This window comes from Pogoniulus pusillus, chromosome 25 (genome assembly GCF_015220805.1).
Source record: "Pogoniulus pusillus isolate bPogPus1 chromosome 25, bPogPus1.pri, whole genome shotgun sequence".
Taxonomy (NCBI): Eukaryota; Metazoa; Chordata; class Aves; order Piciformes; family Lybiidae; genus Pogoniulus; species Pogoniulus pusillus.
Genome location: NC_087288.1, coordinates 237512 through 257390, shown reverse-complemented (window position 1 = coordinate 257390; position 19879 = coordinate 237512). Strand labels below are relative to the sequence as shown.

The 19879-nt window shown below is 48.7% G+C and overlaps 2 protein-coding genes across 5 annotated transcripts in view; one reads left to right on the top strand and one right to left on the bottom strand.

Annotated features, from left to right (window-relative positions):
- PRIM2 (DNA primase subunit 2) overlaps positions 1–9169 on the bottom strand; it is a 50579-nt gene extending 41410 nt beyond the window's left edge. Inside the window, exons 1-5 of one of the 2 annotated variants that reach the window (XM_064164108.1) lie at positions 9073–9169; positions 5136–5298; positions 3391–3494; positions 3021–3100; positions 942–1062 (exon numbers count right to left, since the gene is read on the bottom strand). In XM_064164108.1, the coding sequence (XP_064020178.1) occupies positions 942–1062; positions 3021–3100; positions 3391–3494; positions 5136–5292 (462 nt within the window). In that variant the 5' untranslated portion in view covers positions 5293–5298; positions 9073–9169. Of the gene's footprint in view, positions 1–941; positions 1063–3020; positions 3101–3390; positions 3495–5135; positions 5546–9072 lie in introns of those variants that run through there. The other variant, XM_064164107.1, reaches the window with a different exon arrangement.
- Positions 9170–9222: 53 nt separating this feature from the next.
- On the top strand, positions 9223–18715 carry RAB23 (RAB23, member RAS oncogene family). 3 transcript variants are annotated; one of them, XM_064164110.1, is made up of 8 exons: positions 9223–9378; positions 10257–10341; positions 10760–10951; positions 11763–11848; positions 12780–12936; positions 14378–14460; positions 15551–15643; positions 16463–18715. In XM_064164110.1, the coding sequence occupies exons 3-8, from the start codon at positions 10797–10799 to the stop codon at positions 16597–16599; spliced, it is 711 nt and encodes a 236-aa protein (XP_064020180.1). In that variant the 5' UTR covers positions 9223–9378; positions 10257–10341; positions 10760–10796; the 3' UTR covers positions 16600–18715. The 3 variants fall into 3 exon arrangements, with proteins under 3 accessions (XP_064020180.1, XP_064020181.1, XP_064020179.1); XM_064164109.1 differs by having other exon boundaries at positions 9225–9378; positions 10751–10951; XM_064164111.1 differs by lacking the exon at positions 10257–10341 and having other exon boundaries at positions 9224–9378; positions 10751–10951.
- Positions 18716–19879: the final 1164 nt, after the last annotated feature.

Below are 19879 nucleotides of genomic sequence, written 5' to 3'. Positions count from 1 at the left end.
TTTGATAACTTTTCATAGTTAAGTTTTCCAGAAGAAAATGTTTCCCCACAAGAACAGTTGAACATTAGAATCATCTTCCAAGGGTAGCAGTGGAGTCCCCTGCACTGGGCAGTTTGAAGACTCAGCTTGGCAGGATGCTGGGCCAGCTCATTTCAACTTCACCATCACCTAGAAAGGTTGGACCACATGGTCCTTGGGCTCTCTTCCAACCTGGCCTGCTGTGAGTCTGTGAACTGTTAATGATGCCCTCAAAGCTCTCTTCAGCCCTCCTTGGATACCTCTCTGTTTAACTTTCAGAGAGATGTCGGTATCCATGAAATGGACGAGGTACAGAGTCCTCAAGGTCACTGCTTTGCTTTTGCTGCTAGAGCAGGAAGGCCACAGCTTAAAAGTCATGCATACACTGCAGAGGTTCTGGAGCAATGGTTATCCCCAAAGACAGACTGACCAAAGCCATTGCCCACACCCTTCAGGTGAGGATCAAACATGGCCACTGCTTTCTTATTACTGAAACTTTTGGGGTTGAATGTCACACACTCCTTCACCAAGATGGAGAGCAAAGCAATTCTGACCCGAGTGCTTTTTGACTTCATGGGCAGGTGAGACCTTCAGATGCCACATGTGAAGAACAGAGGCTAGATCTGACCCATCCAGAAACACTTCCCAGCAGCCGTGGTGAACATAGGTAACTTAGAGCTGTAGTTACACATACCCCAGTGGACTGCTGGCCAGCTGAAGCAGGCTGATTGCTCCTACTGCAGCACATTTCTCATTCCTGCGGCACACATGCGGTGCTGCAAGCTAAGCAGTTCTCTGCAGTTGTTCCCTTCAAGACATAACTGCACATTGTATCTTTTCAACAGAAGCACTGGAGCTCTCGTGATGGGAGCTTTAAGTGACAACAGGCAGACACAACAGGACACAGCTAGCAGCACACTTACAGCTTCAAAGGACAGGTTGACGTGCTGCAGGAACTTCTGCCTCAGGCTGTCAGTCAGCTCGTTGAAGCGGTACCGCAGCAGATCCATCTCCTGCTGGAGAAACCAGCGCCTGAGGTCCTCTCTGCAAAGGAACAGCACAAAAGCACTCACCACAGGTGGTGTGATGATGCATTCTCTGTCTAGCCCTCAACCCAACACCACCATGGCCACTAAACCAAGTCCCCACGTGCCACAGCCACATGCTTCTTGAACACCTCCAGGGATGGCAACTTCACCACCTCCCTGGGCAACCTGTGCCCTCATGTGTTCTCTTCCACAACGCAGACACCTACCTGGGCTCCTCCTGCAGCTGGAGAGCTGCCTTACACCACTGTGCATGGCCAGCACACACTGCAAAGCTGCCTTTCCCAGGGCATCATTTGCTCTTTTTGTTAACTGACACCAGTTCTGACCCCAGTCACACCTCATCCTCCTGGGGAACATTGTGAAGTTGTACACTCAAGACACATCTCTATGGTAATACTCATTACCAAAGCCACAAGCTCCACTGAGCAGCAGTGTCACTGCCATCAGGCAACTAACCAAGCTGCTGCTGGACAGCAGACAGCTGAGCTATTTGTGCAGATGTTAAGAATGTTTCCTTGACTTTCACCACAAGTCTGTAGAGATTTTGTTGCGTTTATACAACATTCTACAATAAATATGAGAGCTTAGTTACCAACTTCATGTCAGCTTGTGAGATGGGCCAGAGATGTATTCACTAGGCAACCAGCACCATAAGATTCCTCAGAGTTTAAGTTGCAAAAGGTAGATGGCAAGGGGGAAGTGGGTACTGGAAGCACACAAATGAAAACGCTGGTCAGTGTAGAAGGCAGCGGTTTGACAGAGAAAACCAACTGCAGATAGTAGAGAAAGAGCATCAGAAAGCTTGATAAAGATCTTAGCTCTTTATTATGTGTCCAAAAAAAAGGCCAAAACAACAAGAAAACAAACCAACCAAAAAAACCAACATAAACAAACAAAACGAAGGGGAACAAATAAATAAAATAAACCCCCACAGAAGTCTGCCTGAAAGTTTCCTGAACAGAAGAGAGAGTTTCACCGTCAGAGGCAAGACTTAGCTCTTCCACCCCAAGCAATTAAAGTGAAGATTATACTCCTGTGACTGACAAGATTCTTCACAGCTCAACTGATAAAACCAAGAGGGATGCACCACAGCAGCAGGAATGCATGGGCACAGCCACAGGCAATGAAATCCTCTTTGGAGCTGTGCTTGCCAGCAACGCCAATGAACCAGCAAGACTCTGTTTCCTTGTCGTGACAGAGACGTGACTTCAGCAGAGGTGAGAAAGAAGGGCATGGATGAGGCTGTTCACTCAAGATTGGACATACCAGACCTTAGCAACATGACATGGGGATAAGCTCTAAAGCTTTGGAAGGCAGCAGGACAGCCAAAGGATAGAGACTACCTCACAAATGTAAATGACAGGAATGGTGGTGCTGGCCCCCTGGGACCAAGTGAAAAACAGAACTACCAAAAGTCCAAGTGAGGACTGATGTAGACTAGGAACAAAAGCTGCTGTGAGCTCATCCCCCCGGGTGGCACTGCTGGCCAGCTGGGCACTGAGCAGGGTGGTGTGGTAGGAAAGCAAGGCTGTGAGCACAGCTGCCCAGCAGGCCCCAGGGAGCTGACTTCAGCCCAGCATGCAGCCAGTGCTGCTAGAGTCCTCTGTCAAACACTCTGACCTCAACAACTTTCAGCACTTAACCCTGGCTTTGTGCCAGGCTTGTCTTTCTGACACAAGATGATAAAGGCTGAGGGAACAGCATATCCTGTTTGCCTCTCCATTTGATCTGCTGGGGAACAGGCCAGCTCCATAGCATCCCTGAAACAGCTGCCCTTAACAGAGAATGAAGAATGCTGGCACAGGGTCACCTGGCAGTGCTTGAGGTGCCAGTTTCCATCTTATGAGCCTGCCTTGCTCTTTAGTAGCCAGGCAGCTCTACAGCACCTGTAGTGTCAGAGCACCTGTACACATCTAAAACCAACGAGTACAGCAGAAAGCCAAGGGTACTCACGACTGGCAGTAAGCAAGGCGCAGTATGAAATGAGAGATGTGGTCTTTCCTTCGTGCTTCGTAATCATCCTCAGCCAAAGCCTACAGAACACAATGTGATTATTTCAGAGCAACATTCTCTCCCAGATTTAAAACTCCGCATTAATCCCTGCTGATCTGCAGTGCATTAATACTCCTCTCTAAGACAGCAAACGCAAGACTGTTGCAGAAGGGGTTGTCCTAAAGGAAGACACTGGCCACGGAAAACATCTCTGACAACATGACAGAAGTGCTGTGAGCAGTATTTCATCATCTCTACTTCCATTCGGAATTCCTGCGTAGTATAAAGGAAATAAAGTGCGAGAGGAACTGCTTTTTGGATTTTCACTTACTCTGTATGGAAACTTCAGCTTGCGGAGCTCAGTCTCCAGCTTAGTTTTGTAGGATTCATTGCCCCTCGCATAGCTCACACCAAGGTTCTCAACTGCTTTGAGCACTGGGGGAAAAAAGGTTCATGTGAGAGAACACATATTGAGAACAAATCTAACTGCAGTGATGCCTTGGAGAATACACAGCCCAGGCTAAGGCCAGAAGAATTGCTTGGAGTGGCCTGAGGAGCAGAGGAGTAAGATAAAAGGGGGATAAGGTGTGGATCACAGGGCTTGAACCACACACCCAGCTCTGAGGTTCATAGAATTCATAGACTGATAGAATGGGTTGGGTTGGAAGAGAACCTTTAAGATCATCTAGTGTCAACCCCTGCCATGGGCAGGGACACCTCCCACCAGCCCAGGCTGCTCCAGGCATGACAGCATCACAGTATCATCAGGGTTGGAAGAGACCTCACAGATCATCAAGTCCAACCCTTTACCACAAAGCTCAAGGCTAGACCACGGCACCAAGTGCCACGTCCAATCCTGCCTTGAACAGCTCCAGGGATGGAGACTCCACCACCTCCCTGGGCAGCACATTCCAGTGTCCAATGACTCTCTCAGTGAAGAACTTTCTCCTCACCTCTCCTCATCATCTGACCTTGCCTCAAACACCTCTAAGGAGGGGGCATCCACAGCCTCCCTGGGCAACTTGTGCCAGTGTCTGCCCACCTTCACTGTCAGGAATTTCTTCCTCATCTCGACTCTCAGTCTCCCCTCTTCCAACTCAATGCCACTGTCCCTCATCCTGTCACTTCCAGCCCTTGTCAAAAGTCCCTCCCCAGCTTTCCTGGAGCCCCTTCAGGTACTGGAAAATTGCTCTAAGATCTCCCTTGAGCATTCTCTTCTTCAGGCTGAACAGCCCCAACTCTCCCAGCCTGTCCTTATAAGGGAGGCTCTCCAGACTTCTAATCATCTTCATGGCTTCCTCTGGACCCTCTCCAACAGCTCCACATCCCTCTTATGCTGAGGTCTCCAGCACTGGAGGCCCCAGCACTGGAGGCAGTGCTGCAGGTGAGGTCTGAGCAGAGCAGAGGGGAAGAATCCTCTCCCTGTGCTGCTGCTCTCCCTGCTCTGACTGCAGCCAGCACACGGCTGGCTCTGGGCTGTGTCCAGTGCTGGCTCCTGGGCAGTTTGGCACCAACTGCCATACTCCAGGCTCCTCTCAGCCAGTCCTCACCCAGCCTAGATCTGTGCTTGGGATTGCCCTGGCCCAGGCACAGGTCTTTGCACCTGGCCTTGCTGAACTTCAGGAGGTAGGTTTGAGCCCCACCTTTCCAGCTTGTCCAAGTCCCTCTGGATGGACCCCTTCCCTCCAGCGTGTTAACAAGAAAGGAAGCCAGCTGACGGCTCAGCACATCTGTTCACACTGCAATCATGGAAGACTTGGCCTGAGTGCTTTCAGGAGCCAGAGGAGCCCTTGTTCCCAGCTATCATCCTCTGCATCGCCATACTCAGACCTGAAAAGCGAAACTCAGGCTACTCAGACACCCCAGTGCCACCCAAACCTGTGCATCCCCGACTGCTGCACATCGAGCACCGGCTGCGAATACAGCCGTGGCTCTCTCGCGTTCTCCTCCGTACGGGGGCTCCTGCAGCACCAGCCGGCTCACACCGTCAGCAGAGAGCCTGCAAACACACCCGACACACAGCCGCGGCAGGCAGAACCGACAGCTCCGAGCGGGCACAGCCGGAACGCCACTCACGCTTCAGTCGGTCGATGGCAAAGCTCTCGAACTCCACCAGAGAGATGTTTTCCGTGGGAGGCTCCAGGTAGAACTGCAGGCTGTGAGGATACAGCTCCCGCCGGTCCCCGGCCAGCCGGGCCTGCTTCAGCCTCGCTCGGCCGCTGGAGAACTCCATCTGCCCCTGAGAGCAATACGGACGCTTAGCCCCGAAGGAGGCAGCACCGGGGAGAACGGCTGGGAGAGAACGGCCGGGGAACACCGAGACGGTGCGGACACGGCGGGCGGAGATGACAACGTGGTGGGTGGAAGTGAGGAGGAAGTGGGGAGAAGGCGGCCGGCACCGGCCCGAGCTGCCCGGGGCTGACTTCTGCACCCTCGTTCCCGCGGTACGAGCACCGTCCCCACCCGCCGAAGTCCCCACCGGCTGCCGCCCGCCACCCGCGCGGCCCCGGTTCCCGCCACATTCAACCCCGCCCACTTCCGCGCCCCCAGCCCCCTCCCGGGCCCCGCCTCCCTGACGGCCATTGGCTGGCGCCGGCGGAACGCGCGGCGCCAGGGGACGTGCCCACAACCGTCATGGCGGGCGGAGCTACGTGCGGGCGTGCTGCGGCGGCCGCTCCGGCCTCGCGGAGGAGCTCTATGGTACCCGGGCCGTCACTGACCCGGTGCCGGCAGCGGTGATGCGCTGCCGCTGCCTCTCCCTGCGTGCTGCCACGGGTGCAGAGCTTTGCAAACTGGAAGACAGCCTAAGCCTGCAGCCTGTCTGCGCAGCGGCAAACGAAGGACGGTGCTGAGCTGAGCGGGGACAGTCCCTCTCCGGTGACCCTCAGCCGCAGTGCTCGTGCCGGTTCTCAGACACCGAAGTGTGCTCTCCGAGCTGGCCCACAGCTCTGCCCCGGGGGCACCGGCACGAGCCTGTCAGGACCCAGAATCAAGTCTCATTCTCCAGGGCTGCTCGGTAGTTTCCCAGGAAGAAAAACATGCTAGCCACGTCTACTTTGGTAGGATGTTTAACATCTTTTTGCAGAGGTACGCCAAGCCAGTTTAAACCAAAGTCACTTTCTCTCAGTAGCCACTGCTGGCACCAGTGCGCAGCTCCTTCCCTTCTGCTGCTACACAAGGCGCTCAGGAGCAGGAGTGCACCGCCCCACTCCACCTGGCAGCTGCAAGCGGGCTAATGCCCGAGAGATCTGACTGCGACTGACCCTTTCTGCTGCTGACCCACGCCCTGCTGATTTTTAACAGGTCAGCAATGAGATCTGCATCTGCTGCTTTCCTTTGTTTTGTTTTACTATCTTTTTTCTCTAATGCTGAGTACTCATCTTCAAATGGTGTGGAGTTAGGGTGAATGTCTCATTACTCTTCCAAGCTGTCCCACTCATTTACCGTGCCTAGAGTATTTGGTAGTCTATAGACAGCAAGGACAAGCGCCTCTCAAGTAAACATGAAGTAGAGAGAAGATCTGGGTGTGCTACAACTTGGTAAAGCCACAGGCTGTGGTCACCAGGCACGGAACACAGTCCATGTCTGAAATGTGCAGCAGGACACTGCCGACGGCCGGCCAGGTCGGTAAGGATTTATTCACATGTGACAGCAAGGCTGGGGCTGCTGCAGACCAGGGTTTGCTTTCTTACATTTACCAAAACGTAAGGCTTTCTTTTCTCTATAGTTTGGCTCTAACATCTTACAAAGTCAGATTCTGTTGTCTTACTGCTTTTAACTTGCAGTATCCTTCATTAGGTATGAATTCTTTCCTCTCCTGCTCACCACAGAAATGGAGGAGCCTTACAACAGCCTGCAGACAGATGCAGGATGTTTGCACTGTGATCTGCACAAAGGACTTCTGTAGATGGCTCCCCAGCTGTCTTTGTGCTCGGAGTTCCAAATTTCTTGCCTTACTTTCCTCCTCATGGGTGTGGATGCAGATTTTAGGCTTTATGTCTACATTGACATGATCTCAACTTGACAGTATGTAATGGGAAGCTGGCGGTAGCAGTGATTGGAAGGTGAGTCAGTGTCTGGAGTCCAGCTGTGCTCCCCACACGAGCCTGACCAGAGCCGAGTTACTCCGATTTCTGCGACTACCTGAAGCTGTCTTTTTAAGAAAGGAGCACGCTTGATGTGTGCTAGATACAGCTGTACATCCCAGAGCAGTTCACTGCACATGCACATCCCAGCATGCCTGTGGAAACAATTTGCAAGCAAAGGCTGATTATGCAAAATTGAGTTTATATTTCACAGCCAGGCTTCCTGTGACAAAAACCACAGAGCTCCTGGCAGTGAACACTGTGGTGCACAGTGAATGGGTTTTGTCAGACCTAGATATTGCTGTGATTGGGTTATGTATTTTCTTGTCCGACTTTCAGCAGAGGCTCTGCTTAATGAAAGCAAGAAAACATTGAACTGCTGTGAAAGAACACCACATTGGCTGTGACATGCAAGCTTAGAATCACATTAAAGCCTTGGAAGCATTTTTTATTTTAGGCTACCCTCTACCCTGAGGATTCCTTACTTGGAATTTGCTTGAAAAAGCTGCTTCTTCTGACATCATAGAGAGGACAATACATAGAATCTACAAAAGTAGGTCCCAACAACAGAAATAGTAGGGCAGAAGAACATGGTAGGTCAGAACTGTGAATCCGCAAGGCTTTTGGTAACAGGAGAAAGAGAAAAGGCCATCGGGGCAGCAGATTGGAGAAGCAAATCTTGGCTTCCAACTCAAACCCAGATAGTTTGGGTCTATGAGTCTGAGTTGCTAAATTGTGGAGAATCATCTCTCTTGCAAATGTTAACCTGATCTTTAAGTCAACCAGTGGAGCACAGAGGAGAAAAACCCTGAGAGGGAGAATCCCTTCAGCTCAGTGCATGCCTTGCTGTGACAAGACCCACTGTCACCCTGTAAGCTCAGGAACTTGGGAGATCTGCTCATCAGAGTCACTCACTCAAAGGAGTGCATCACCATCCACCTGCATCTCTAACCGTGTACCTTCTGCTTCAGCTGCCTGATCTTCCTCATAATGGCTACCAGCACGCAGCTCAGCTCCTAGGTGTTCTGGATGGCCAGCTACATCCAAGTCCACATTTACAAGGACTGAATATAGTAAATATAAGCATGCATAAATGGCGCAAGCACTGGGTGAGATGAACCCAGCCACACCTGGGACCCATGGAACCTGGGAAGCACAAGCAGCAGCGTTTCTCACACAGGGATATACTGGGCAGGTAACTCATTTCACAGGAAGGCTTTCCAAGCCAAGGTCTTTGGACACACATGAGCCCTGGCGCCAGATGGCCTGAGACTAGCAGCTGGGGTCAGCATTACAAAGTGTAAGCACACCTCTCAGCACAAATGTAACTGTTCTTTTGAGGACTGGCTCCAAAATATGCTAATCCAAAAGGTATTTACTAGGCACAAGTACTACTGATTGCCTCGAGCGAGACATAGCCTTGGGAACCAGGGGATAAAGAGACTTTGGCTGTGCAAAGCAGCTGCCAGCACCCCACAGCTGCTGCTACCCGAGTGTCCCCTGGCTGTGCTGGGCTGCAGGAAGCAATCACCCAGCAACGAGGGGCTCTGCAATATTTCAAAGCGAGGGCATCCTTTATCAGTCCAACTTAGAAGAGCCCAGAACAACGCTCCATCTCCACATTTTCAAGTGTCACGCCGACGGTTATGGTCAAACTTAGCATAATCTGGCCTAGATAACGTGCGGGAGCTGGCGGAGAACGCACACGGCGATGGCCGGACACCTGGCACAAACACACGGGTCCTGCCCGCAGCAGCTGCCCTCAGCCACAGCGGAGCAAAGCCGCGGGTGCCCGCGCAGCTCTGTTCTCCGTGAGGAAAGAGGCGAAGGGATGCGCGCACCCGGGGGCAGGCAAGCTCAGCCTTGCTCAGACCTCCCCTCAGGAGCCCAGACGAGAACCTCCCACAGCCAGGCGAACGAATTCTCACCCCTTCCTTGGGCAGGCAAGCGCTCCTCGGCTCGGCTCCCTCATACGCCGAGCACTGCCCCGGCAGCCCCAGCTACCCCCGCCGGGAGCCGCCGCCGCGGAGGCAGCGGCAGCGGGCGGGCACCTCCCCAAGCGGCGCCCCCGGTCCTGACGGCGTTTCCGGGCGGGGGAGCCGGGATGTGCGTCCGGGTTGGGTCGGCCCCAGCGAGCCGTTTCCTCTCGCTCGCCTGCTTCTCCTCATCCCTGCCTTCCTCCCTCGCCCTCACTGCGGTGAGCGAGCGCCGCCCGCCTGCTCCTCAAAGGCTTGGTGAGAGAGGCCGCGGCCAGGCGGGGATCATGGCCCGGAACGGGATGATGCCTCTGGGCAGGCTGGCGGGGGCTGGGGCGGCGGGAGGGCGGACGGGGCTGCGGGCGCCGCTGACTGAGCCTCCGCCCAAAGCGTGGCCATGGCGGCGGCGCCCCCGGGCAGGGGCGGGAGCTGGCCGCGGGGCCATCTCAGACTGGCCATCGGGGTTGCCGGCGACCGGGCTCGGGCAGTGCCTGCCGATGCCGGCCCAGATGTGCACGGCGGCCTCGGTGCAACCAGAGGCGGCTTGGCAGCGTCGTATGCCCGGAGAAGCCGGAGCGAGGGCACGGGGCCACGGCTCCGGCAGCGCGGCCTGCGTGGGGCTGGCGGTGGGCAGTGCGGGGGCCGCCGGCCCCTGGGGAGCGGATGCGCAGCTGCAGGGTCGCAGGGATGGTACCCGGCGCGGCAGAGCGCGGCAGAGGCAGCTTTCACTACGCCTGCGTCTCAAAAAAACCCAACAACCAAGAAAACCCCAAGAAGTGAATGACGGCTTCACAGCAAGCCCAGAGAGGTTATTTTCCACTCTTGCACGGTGGAAGTGTAGCTGATGCGCAGATCTCCGTGCCTGCTCTCACTGCCGGTGTCCCCCCTCCCTGCAGCGGCTCTGGGATGGGATGCTAGCGTCTCACCTAACACATGTATGGTGTCGATCCTCTAAATGCAAAGAACTCGCCTGGCCACTATTGATAAGCTGTCTAAAAGTTTAAACGTCTAAAACCTGTTTTAAGATAAACGAATTTTTTAATTTCTTGGGGATTGTTTTGTTTTAAAATCTTTGGCAATGCATTCCCATGTAACCCTTGTGCATTTGGTGTTTTCATTCACATGCCCAAAACCAGTAAGAAGTAGTGCACAAATTTCTCTGATGATCTTTACTGAAATACAAATTTGGACAAGATCCTAAGAACTGGAGTAGGAGTATAGGTAAGTCTGTATGCTTCTGTTCTCAGAACACCACTGTTGGTGCTCGTTGACCATCAGAACTAGAGAGAGCAGTGGCTGAAGTTCACAGCCACTGTGCTCCAGACTCGTGCTGTGTGCTGGGTTGATCAGTGGAGCACCAGAGGTGTGTTAGTAGGGGAGCATCAGGCACATAACCGACAGCACATTCGTGCTGCAGAAGGCTGTATTTTTTGAACCCTAATATTTACCCAATTAGTAAGTGGCAAATCACATTAGGGCCTGGCTCCACACCTTGCTTGAGGTCACTTAAAGCAGTTTGTGGTAGAGCTGAAAATCAGCTGTACAGTCCTTGTGAATTCCAGTGCATGATCCTGTGTCCTTGAGCTCTCTCTTCTCAGCATCCTCATGAGCAGAGCCATTTACTTTGCAGAATCCATAGTCTCCTGAACAAGCTGCAGAGTCTATTTGCCATAAAGATGTTGGAAGAAGATATGGAGGTGGCCATCAAGGTGGTGGTGGTGGGAAATGGAGCTGTTGGAAAGTCCAGCATGATTCAGCGGTACTGCAAGGGGATCTTTACAAAAGACTACAAGAAAACCATTGGTGTGGATTTCCTTGAAAGACAAATCCAGTATGTATTAAACAGGTGCCACACTGCTAATTGTCACCTCTCCCTCTAGTTCTTTGTGCTGCTGCAATCTCAGGATTTATGAAGGCTTGACACAAGGCCTGCCATCTCCAGAGCATGGCGAAGGGAGCTGTTTTCTTTCCTGCACAATGGGCTAAAATCATACCACTCTATTTTCCATACGAGGTTTACAGTTGTGAATTAACAGCAGGATAGAATTTGGGACTTCTGACATGCCCATTTTTTTAATAAGGTTCCTTTGTATTCTACCACCTGTTGTTTCTGTGGGGTTTTCTGATCTGTGGAGCAAGTGGAAGTACTTGTGGTAAAATGATTACTCAAATGTATCATCCAGTATAGATTAAAATTGCCGTGGAAACGAAAATTAAACACACTGCAGAGTCAGTGTCTTTATATAATATAAGCAGCTACTGGCCAATGAGGTTTGATGAAATGGAGATGCTGTGTTTTAGGAGGTGAGTAAATTCTGTCATTCTGGAAGCTGATTAAAAAGACAAAAAGGTTATTACTGAGTTTTAAGTTTTTGTTAGTCTTCCTCATAGAGGGAAATGTAGAAGAAGAGGAGGAAAGGAAGAAGGAAGTGTAGCATGGACTGTCAGGAAGGAGCTCATAACGTAACTGAGGGACTACTACAGTGCTTGTTGCAGAGGCAAACTGTTACCAGCACAAAGTTGCCTTATATTTAAATGAAATTAGAGTTGAGCTGAGTCACTCTTGTATTGCAGTTGTACGTGCCCGTTGGGGTTTTTGAGTTGCTCTTGTTCCCTGTATTGATGACAGTTGTTTATTTCAGAGTTAATGATGAAGATGTCAGGCTGATGCTGTGGGACACAGCAGGTCAGGAAGAATTTGACGCAATAACTAAGGCCTACTACAGAGGTGAACATACCATAATCGTTGTTTGGCACTTCAGGGTTTTGTGGGCTCCATATCTCTTAAGACATTTTCCTATCTGTATTAATCATCTCCTGTGTGGGTGAAAAGCATTTCTAGTTCACCGTTTCCAGTTTTTAGACGTTTCTCCCCTCCATGTCAGAGACTTGCCCTCATTAAGTGTCACTTTATGCCGGACGCTTAGCAGTGCCCTTTAAAAACATGGAACAAAACAAGTGTCTGCACAGAAACTGCACAGAATGTAGCTCTTCAGACAACCCCTCTGAAAGAGTGTTATTCCTCCTGTAAGACATTTTTGTGTACGTTCCAAAGCCTGTGGCTGAGGTACTTAGAAATTAGTCCAAGTGAACAAAAAATCCTCCAGTCATCCTCCAAAGAGTAAACTAAGCCCAGAAGTTCTCTTGTTAGCACGGAGACTGCCCACAACACCTTACCCCAAAGGAGTAACGAGGAGGGGTTGTTCATTCCTACCACAGATCCTGTATTAGTCACATAAAGGCAGTGTATCTGCTTGGCCACTTACCAACCACATACTTGGGCTCTCCTTGTGTGTAATCTGATGGTTCTGCAAATCTTTTTTCAGTATGAGAGAGATTAATGACTTGGTAAAGATTCCATGATTCAGTTCTTGTCAAGCTGATGGCTGGGAAAAATGTACCACTACGGTATGAAATCTTAGGAAGCGATCACCTCAGTAGAGGTAATGATAGCAGTACTGTGCTGCTGCAGGTGGGACAGTTCTCACCTTTGCCTGTTTTGCTGTCATTTGTGCCAACAAGCTGGTAGTGAAAGTGCACTTTTGTGGGAGTGGCTTGAAAATCCGACTTGCAGTACAGTATCTGTCATCCTTCTTGGTTTAATGCTTGTGGGGTTATTTGTATTTATTTATATTGGCAATTGATTTGTGTGTTTGTAGGAGCCCAGGCTTGTGTTCTTGTGTTTTCTACAACTGACAGAGAGTCCTTCAAAGCAATTCCTACCTGGAAGGAAAAAGTTGTGGCTGAAGTTGGAGATGTTCCCACGGTTCTTGTGCAGAATAAGATTGATCTTCTTGATGACTCTTGCATAAAGAAGTAGGAGATTTACCTTTCTGTTTTTAAAGGACAATATATGCCCTGTGTATACACACTGGGTTCAAAACAAATCAGTCTGTGGGAGGTACTGGTAAGGACTCCTGGTGTCTAGGCTGTCAGAGCATCAAAAGGTGCCCCAGCATGTGACAGGCACTGCTGCAGGACTGAGTTACTTGGGCAGACCTGCTTGCAAAGCTAGGAGCTTTCAGCTGGCTTCATGCCATCTTCTGGAGTGTCAGCCACAAAAGCAGAGGAATAATGTGAGGAGTTGGGCTGTGCTCTGATGTGATTCTCTCTTTTTTCCTATTTTGAATCAGAAATTCTAGAACTTTCCTCTGCTGGTTAAATGTACCATTACTGCTAGTCTGTGCCTGCACCAGTGAAGTTACATTGGCTAGTGTGGCCAGGGAGTGCTTGCTGACAGGATGAAGCATTAAGCAGGTTGTTTACAAACCGGATCTAATATTCTTTGCTTTGCTTTAGTTTGTTTATAGTGCTCATGTTAACCAAAATATTGTCACTCTCTGTAAACCCTCTTCTGGTGATACTCTCTAACTGCACGCTGCTGACCCTTCCCCGTTCTGTTTTTCTCTGCACTTCTAATCGCCAGCTCATTCTGCGCTTGTGTTTGACCAGCTTCATTCTTGCCATAAAGCTGTCCTAACCAGTGCTTCTATTTACCACAGTGTGCCGTGTAGACAGTACTGCGTGGTGAAGCTGAGCATTCTCCACTTTATTTCTGCCATCTTCCTGAGATTTAAGTTGTTTCTTCTTTTTGTTGTTTCCTGCACTGGCTTGCTTTGTTCTCTGTTTGCTGTCATTGGTGGCATAAATCAATTTCTACTCCCTCTACAAAGAATACTGAGGATTTTGCAAAGGAAAAGCAAAATTGCGTTTGAACTCCTCCTTTGTTCATGGTATGTTGCTTAGGTTTTGTCCTTGGAATACTTTGCCTGCCTCAGTAACATCATCTTTCTGATGGTGTGATTTCCCTTGGTGAAATTCTCTTAGGCTTCCTCAACTTCTTAACAATTTAGCATTAGTTCTCCTTCAGCTCACACCAAACACTGATGCTTGATCTCATCTCTGCATACACTCGCTTGCGCAGTCCACTGCTTCACTGAAGTGCACTTAACCGTTACATTGTTGTTTGGACTTTGCAGCGGCAATTGTAATTCTAGTGTTAATTGCGGCCAGCTTGCTTTTGGTTTCACTGACACCGGAACCCTTGAGAAACTGTAGCTTAAGAAGTGAATAATTAGTGAAAAGAAATCACTTTAGATCATAAAGAAACTGCATGTAAAAGGCCTTGTTTTTGTAGTGGAGATACTGTAAACAATTGAGATGTTTCAGCTGAGTTACTGAATGCACCTTGTCTGTAAGAATAAATGCTGACAAATAATGCACCTCAGCATTTACTGAGTCTTCCTCTGCTGTGCAGTGAAGAGGCAGAAGCCTTGGCAAAGAAGCTGAAGCTGAGGTTCTACCGGGCATCGGTGAAGGAAGACCTCAATGTCACTGAAGGTAGGAGATGCTGGAGAGTGGGGGGTCTGTCCTGCCCTCTGCTGTGGTCTGCAGTTGATCTGTCCCTTCCCATTCTTTTTGATCTTTCTTAGCAGCACACTAGAAACACAGCTACAGCTACAGCTACTGGGCAAGCTAGGCCCCTTGCTTAGTGAACAGCTCTCCCTTCCAGACACAGCACAGCCTCAGCATGCAGATGTGCCCATGTGCTCAGGCTGCCTGGTCCTAATGGCTGCCAGTAGAAGTTCAAGGACTACAATACTCAAATTGTTGAACAGATTATTTTGTGTTTGTTAATAACTGATATAAACAACTATTTCATAGTTTAGTTACACTTAAAGTACATTAAAATGACTGGAACTCCTGCAGCCTTTTGTGTACTGGCGATGCTTTACTAATTCCCTAGTATAATTTTTTAATGCACACATTTAATGTCCCATGACTACAATTCTAAAATGCAGTTACGGTCTCTTGTGTGGCTCATGAATTACAGTCTTTGGTAACTTTGATTTTCTCTTTGTTTAGTCAGAAAAACTCCACAGTAAACTGATTGTTTCTTCTCTTTTGACATCATTCCAACCTTGGAAAATAATGTGGAAATGTAAAACATTTCTGCCATGTTTAGGTGAATTACTAATTACACATGTAAATAATCAAAACATACAGGTTCTGGAGACTGTCCTCTAGCTATAGATTGTTTCAGAATCCTAGACAGGCTCTGATTTGCCCTCCAAATGATGGTAGCATTAGTTAATTAGATGTTGCTGCCTCTCATCACCTTTATGACCTCCTCTGGACCCTCTTCAGCAGTCTCATGTCCTTCCTGTATTGGCTACACCAGAACTGGAGGCAGTGCTGCATGTGGAGTCTGAGCAGAGAGGCAGAATCCCTTCCTTGTCCTGCTGCTCACTCCTTTTGATGCAGTCCCGCACACAGCTGCCTGCTGGGCTGCCAGTGGCCACTGGCAGCTCCTGGGGAGTTTTGTCATCAATGAATGATCATGAAAAAGTCAGTAATAAGTTTTTCATTTTTGATCTAAAGATTCCTTTTAAGCATTCTCTGATGTAGTTTTTTCCTTTTAACATTGCAGTTTTTAAGTATTTGGCTGATAAATACCTTCAAAAGCTGAAGCAACAAACAGCTGAGGATCCAGAAGTAGTACGTGCAAGCAGTAACAAAATAGGTAGGTATGCTGTAAGGGACAACAGTGTTTGGTGTCAGCACAGCCCCTGGGCTCGTCCCTTTCCTTAAGGGTTAATAGAGGGTGAGTCAGGGGCTAATTATTAGCTTCTGTCTTTGGATAGTGTCTCTTTTCCTCCTGTGAAATAACTTTGAAGTTACAAGACCATCAAACTGACGTACTGAAGTTTCTAGCTTGTTTGGCAAGTGCCCTTTGATTAAATTGGTTTAAGCAAACATTGTGCCAGGGCTTGAGGAAGGATGCTTCTTGGGTTTCCTCATGCCAGTAGTATTGACGTTGCTCATCCTGGTGCAGATTTACAAGACGCTCACGGTGAAAGAATCTGGCACGTAAAGAGAAGGCCTTTGTAAGCTGCCTTTTGTAAGGGAACACTGAGCTTCTGTCGTCCTTCTCTGAAGCATTTCTGAGTCAGTTCATTTACTTTCCTTGAAGCACTCTCTTTTTATTCAGGCTTTTTCCTTCCACTTAGCTCAGCAAAGTCTCTGATTTTAAAATTGCCATGGTTTTCTTGTATTAGTCAAGTCCCCATCCCTTTCTCTTGTGCAATTAGTAGCATACACATTGGCAGATGAGTGCATATGCTGCCCTTCAGTTACATGTTGACCAGCTCACATACTGCCCAGCCAGTTATTCCAGCTGGCCCTGCTTCCAGTTTAGCTGCAAAACTGACCCCAGAGCTTGACAAAGCCTTTAAAAACCAGAACATGTATTTGAGATGCACTGCTCTGCCTTTGATATGTGTTGTATTTTAAGTGTTAGTGTATTATGCTGCAAGTAATTCTTTTTTTCTGCATTCTGTAGGTGTTTTTAATACCACTGGTGGAAGTTACTCCAGCCAGAATTCCAGCGCTCTTAATGGCGATGTCGTCAACCTTAGACCAAACAAACAGAGGACCAAGAAGACCAGAAGTCCTTTTAGCAACTGCAGTGTACCTTAGACCCATTCTGGAGGACATAAAAGGAAGCCAAGTGAAATGGATGAAGTTGTGCAATTGAGTACTGAACCAAGCCAGCTGTAGAGGTGTTTTCACCAGTGCTTTAGCAAACCTTGTGCCTACGGGATCCTCTATAGAGGGTGGATTCATATAACCCTGTGATGCAGCATGTGTTGGTGTGTGGAGTGAGGCACTGGGTGGCCAGGCACAGAGCCATGGCTGCCCCATGCACTTTGTCAAAACAAAGCAAGCTTCCCCTTTCCCAAGGAATTGCTATGAACTGGGTACTGCTGAACTGCAAAGCACATTTAACCGAAGGCTCACACTGCCTGCTGTAGGTGCTGACCAGAACAGTACAGCCCAAAGTACAGCAGCAGCCTCACAGCCACGCTCCAAAGGAAACATTAGAGTGGGTTAGTCAGGACACCAGAAGGTCAAGAAGAGCAGAAAGAAGACACTGCATTTTACGCCTGGCTACTGGTAGGGATCCTGGCAGTTTTGTCAGTGCAGTCGACTTGCATTACATTGTCAGGGGTTGAGTTGCATCTGCTGATGTGTGCTCGATCCCACGCTGACCACACCAACTGCAAAACAGGAGTGCCAAGGTGCACCTGTGAGCATCCGGTATGGCCATGCAGGCTAAATCCCAGTGCAGGTGTTGGAGATCAGCTGATGACTGATAGAAGAGGACCTTCCAAAAAGACCTTTCCTTTACAAATGTGGTGTTTCAGATGAGGCTTTCTCAGCTGCCACTGTGTACGTTTAACTTGCTCTACTTTGGGCCTAAAAGCTTAGATTTAAAAATGCATGGTGCCAAAAATGCTCCTTTTTACCTAATGCAGTGCTTACAGATAGTTTCCTAATTTGTTTTCTCTCAGTCATAACAGGTTGAACAAATGGTGCAGACTTTTGACACTAGTAGCTGTTCAGAAGGAACGTCATGCGACCACATTGCTGCATCCTGCGTTGTTTGCAAAAGGGGATCTCGCAGAGGGGGTTCACAAAACACTTCTTTGGACAAACAAAATTCAGAGATAGCATAGATTGAGTTATGGAGCATCCAAAAAATGCAGCTGATCTCTGAGCTACATAAACACAACATTTCTTGAATGTCATCTCAGAGTCCAAGTTAGCTGCTGGGTGCAGAAAATCTAATTCTACAAGATCAGAGATGTGGCGAAACATTTTCAAAGTGCTTAAGTAGTTTTACAGAATTGTTTTAGATATTTAGGAGCGAATTTCAAGTTATTTGGACTTAGGCTCCTAAATCACTAAGGTGCTTTTAAATTGCTAAGCAAGTATCTTTTCCTTACCAAAAATAAAGAGTTTGTAATCCTCAAGAGCATGCATGCCTTTAAAAACTATCCGTTTGTTTACATCTTTTCGTATGCTGTAATTTTAACTTTCTAGGACAGCAAACCTGCCAGTGGCAAACCTGAAATCTGCTGCTTGAAGAAAATCAGACTTCTAACAGGTTGAGGTGACCAAGAATGCAAACCAGTTGAGTGATCCTGCCTATTTTTGGAGGAAGGACTTTTTTCGCTGTGTGAATTCCTGTAGGAATCATGACTGACTTTGTTTCTAAGTCAACGAATATGAAAACCGAAATGTACTCTGTGTCACTGTTTGCAGAGAGTAGTGGGTGGTGAGTTATGCACAAATACTGAAGATCTCTGAGCTCTGTATTTTGTACTTGCTATGTGAGACTTTGTTTCTTTGACAAGCTGCTAGAGCATTTCCTGTTGCTGGCAAGAAGGCAGCCTTCAAGGCACTGGATCCCCTTTGCTATTGCAGCAGCACTGTGTGTTCCTCACCAGAGTGTTCCCTGCTTTCTTTTGGATGAAGGCCTTCATGTTCTAGCAGGTATATTAAGTCACTGTGTGCAGAAATGGAGTCAAGTCCTACCTGTCTTAGCAATGCAAGAAGTAAAGGCACTGGGGTTAAGACTTGCATTTGTACATCACAGGGCTGCCTTGTAACTTCAAGATGTAGGACAGAGCATACATGAAGAATTTTGACCACTTTCTAACATGGAAACTTGTACATTTCATTGTCTCTGCCAGTTTCATATTTTTATTCATTTTCCTTGAAAAATAAACAAAACCATGAAGTGTCTGAAGCATGTTTTGTGCCCTGTTTGACTGTACAGAGTGCTGAAAAATCAGTCTCTTGGGTGCAATGAGCACTTGTACTATTACACACCATGCTGTGGACACTGCACTGTCACATAAGCCATTTGCATTTAATGTCTGTCGTTATCAGCCGTTGTTCTAGGGACTGAAAACTTAAGTGTAAGCTTACATAGACCTGGCAGACCTGCTAGACTTAAGATGTGTTGATATTTAGTGATATTTAGTGCATCTGTGTGAGACTGAGCCAAGGGCACTCCTGCTCTAACCCTTAATAGCTCCTAAACAGCTCCTTGGCTGTTTTCTCTGAGTCCTGCCAGAGCTCGGTTTTGGCTGATAATGCCACCACTAGCAGTAATGGTTCAGCAGTCCCCAGGGAGTGTGGCACTGGAGGACTGCCAGTCCCCAAGCCCTGTCCATTCAGTGAATGGGTCTTCCCCAGTCAGTGGGGCATCACTGGATGCAGAGCAGTAATGCTAGGGATGTGTTTCCCACTGAAAATTCAAACTTTTAAGACTGATCACATGAAGATTTTTGTGTGTGAGTAATTAATGAAATACTCCACTTAGGACAGGTTTGGAGCTTTCTTATTTTCAGTGTTTCTTCAGGCACTGCTTAACCTTTTCTAGTCAAATTTCCCTACTGACAGCCTGATACCCTGTTTGAAATCTATGCTTCAGTAAAAATTGCCTTTCTCCATTCCCCCATCACTGGGCTACAGTGTATCTGTCACAGGGGCTCCCTCTCCATCCCTCCTGCAGGCATACTAAAGGGACTCAGCAGCTGAGGTACATGCTCTGAACCTTTAAGTCCACCTGTCCAAGGGGCTGGCTGCCAGATGGCAACAGGTTAACTGATAAGCACTGCAGAACCCTCAAGTGGGAGCTCTGTCACACAGCCAACAGCCAGACTTGCTTCTTAGGTTCAGCGAGGATGCCCCCACCTCTTTCTCTGAACACAACTACAGAGCTTTGGCTGCAGCTGCAGTATCTGAACACTAACTGCACACAGACCAGGAGCAAGCACAGTCCCAACAAGCTTGACTTCATCTAATCCACCTTACCCTCTTCTTGTGGGAGCCAGCAGCTGTGCTCAAATAGTAGTGACAGAAGAAAATATTTCTGTTAAATACGGCAGCAAATAGAGAACCAAGA

Coding starts and splice junctions, on each gene's coding strand:
- RAB23 (XM_064164110.1), top strand. CDS start 10,797: ATGTTGGAAGAAGATATGGAGGTGGCCATCAAGGTGGTGGTGGTGGGA. Junction 11,849..12,779: donor AACTAAGGCCTACTACAGAG/GTGAACATACCA, acceptor GTGTGTTTGTAG/GAGCCCAGGCTTGTGTTCTT. Junction 14,461..15,550: donor AGACCTCAATGTCACTGAAG/GTAGGAGATGCT, acceptor TTAACATTGCAG/TTTTTAAGTATTTGGCTGAT.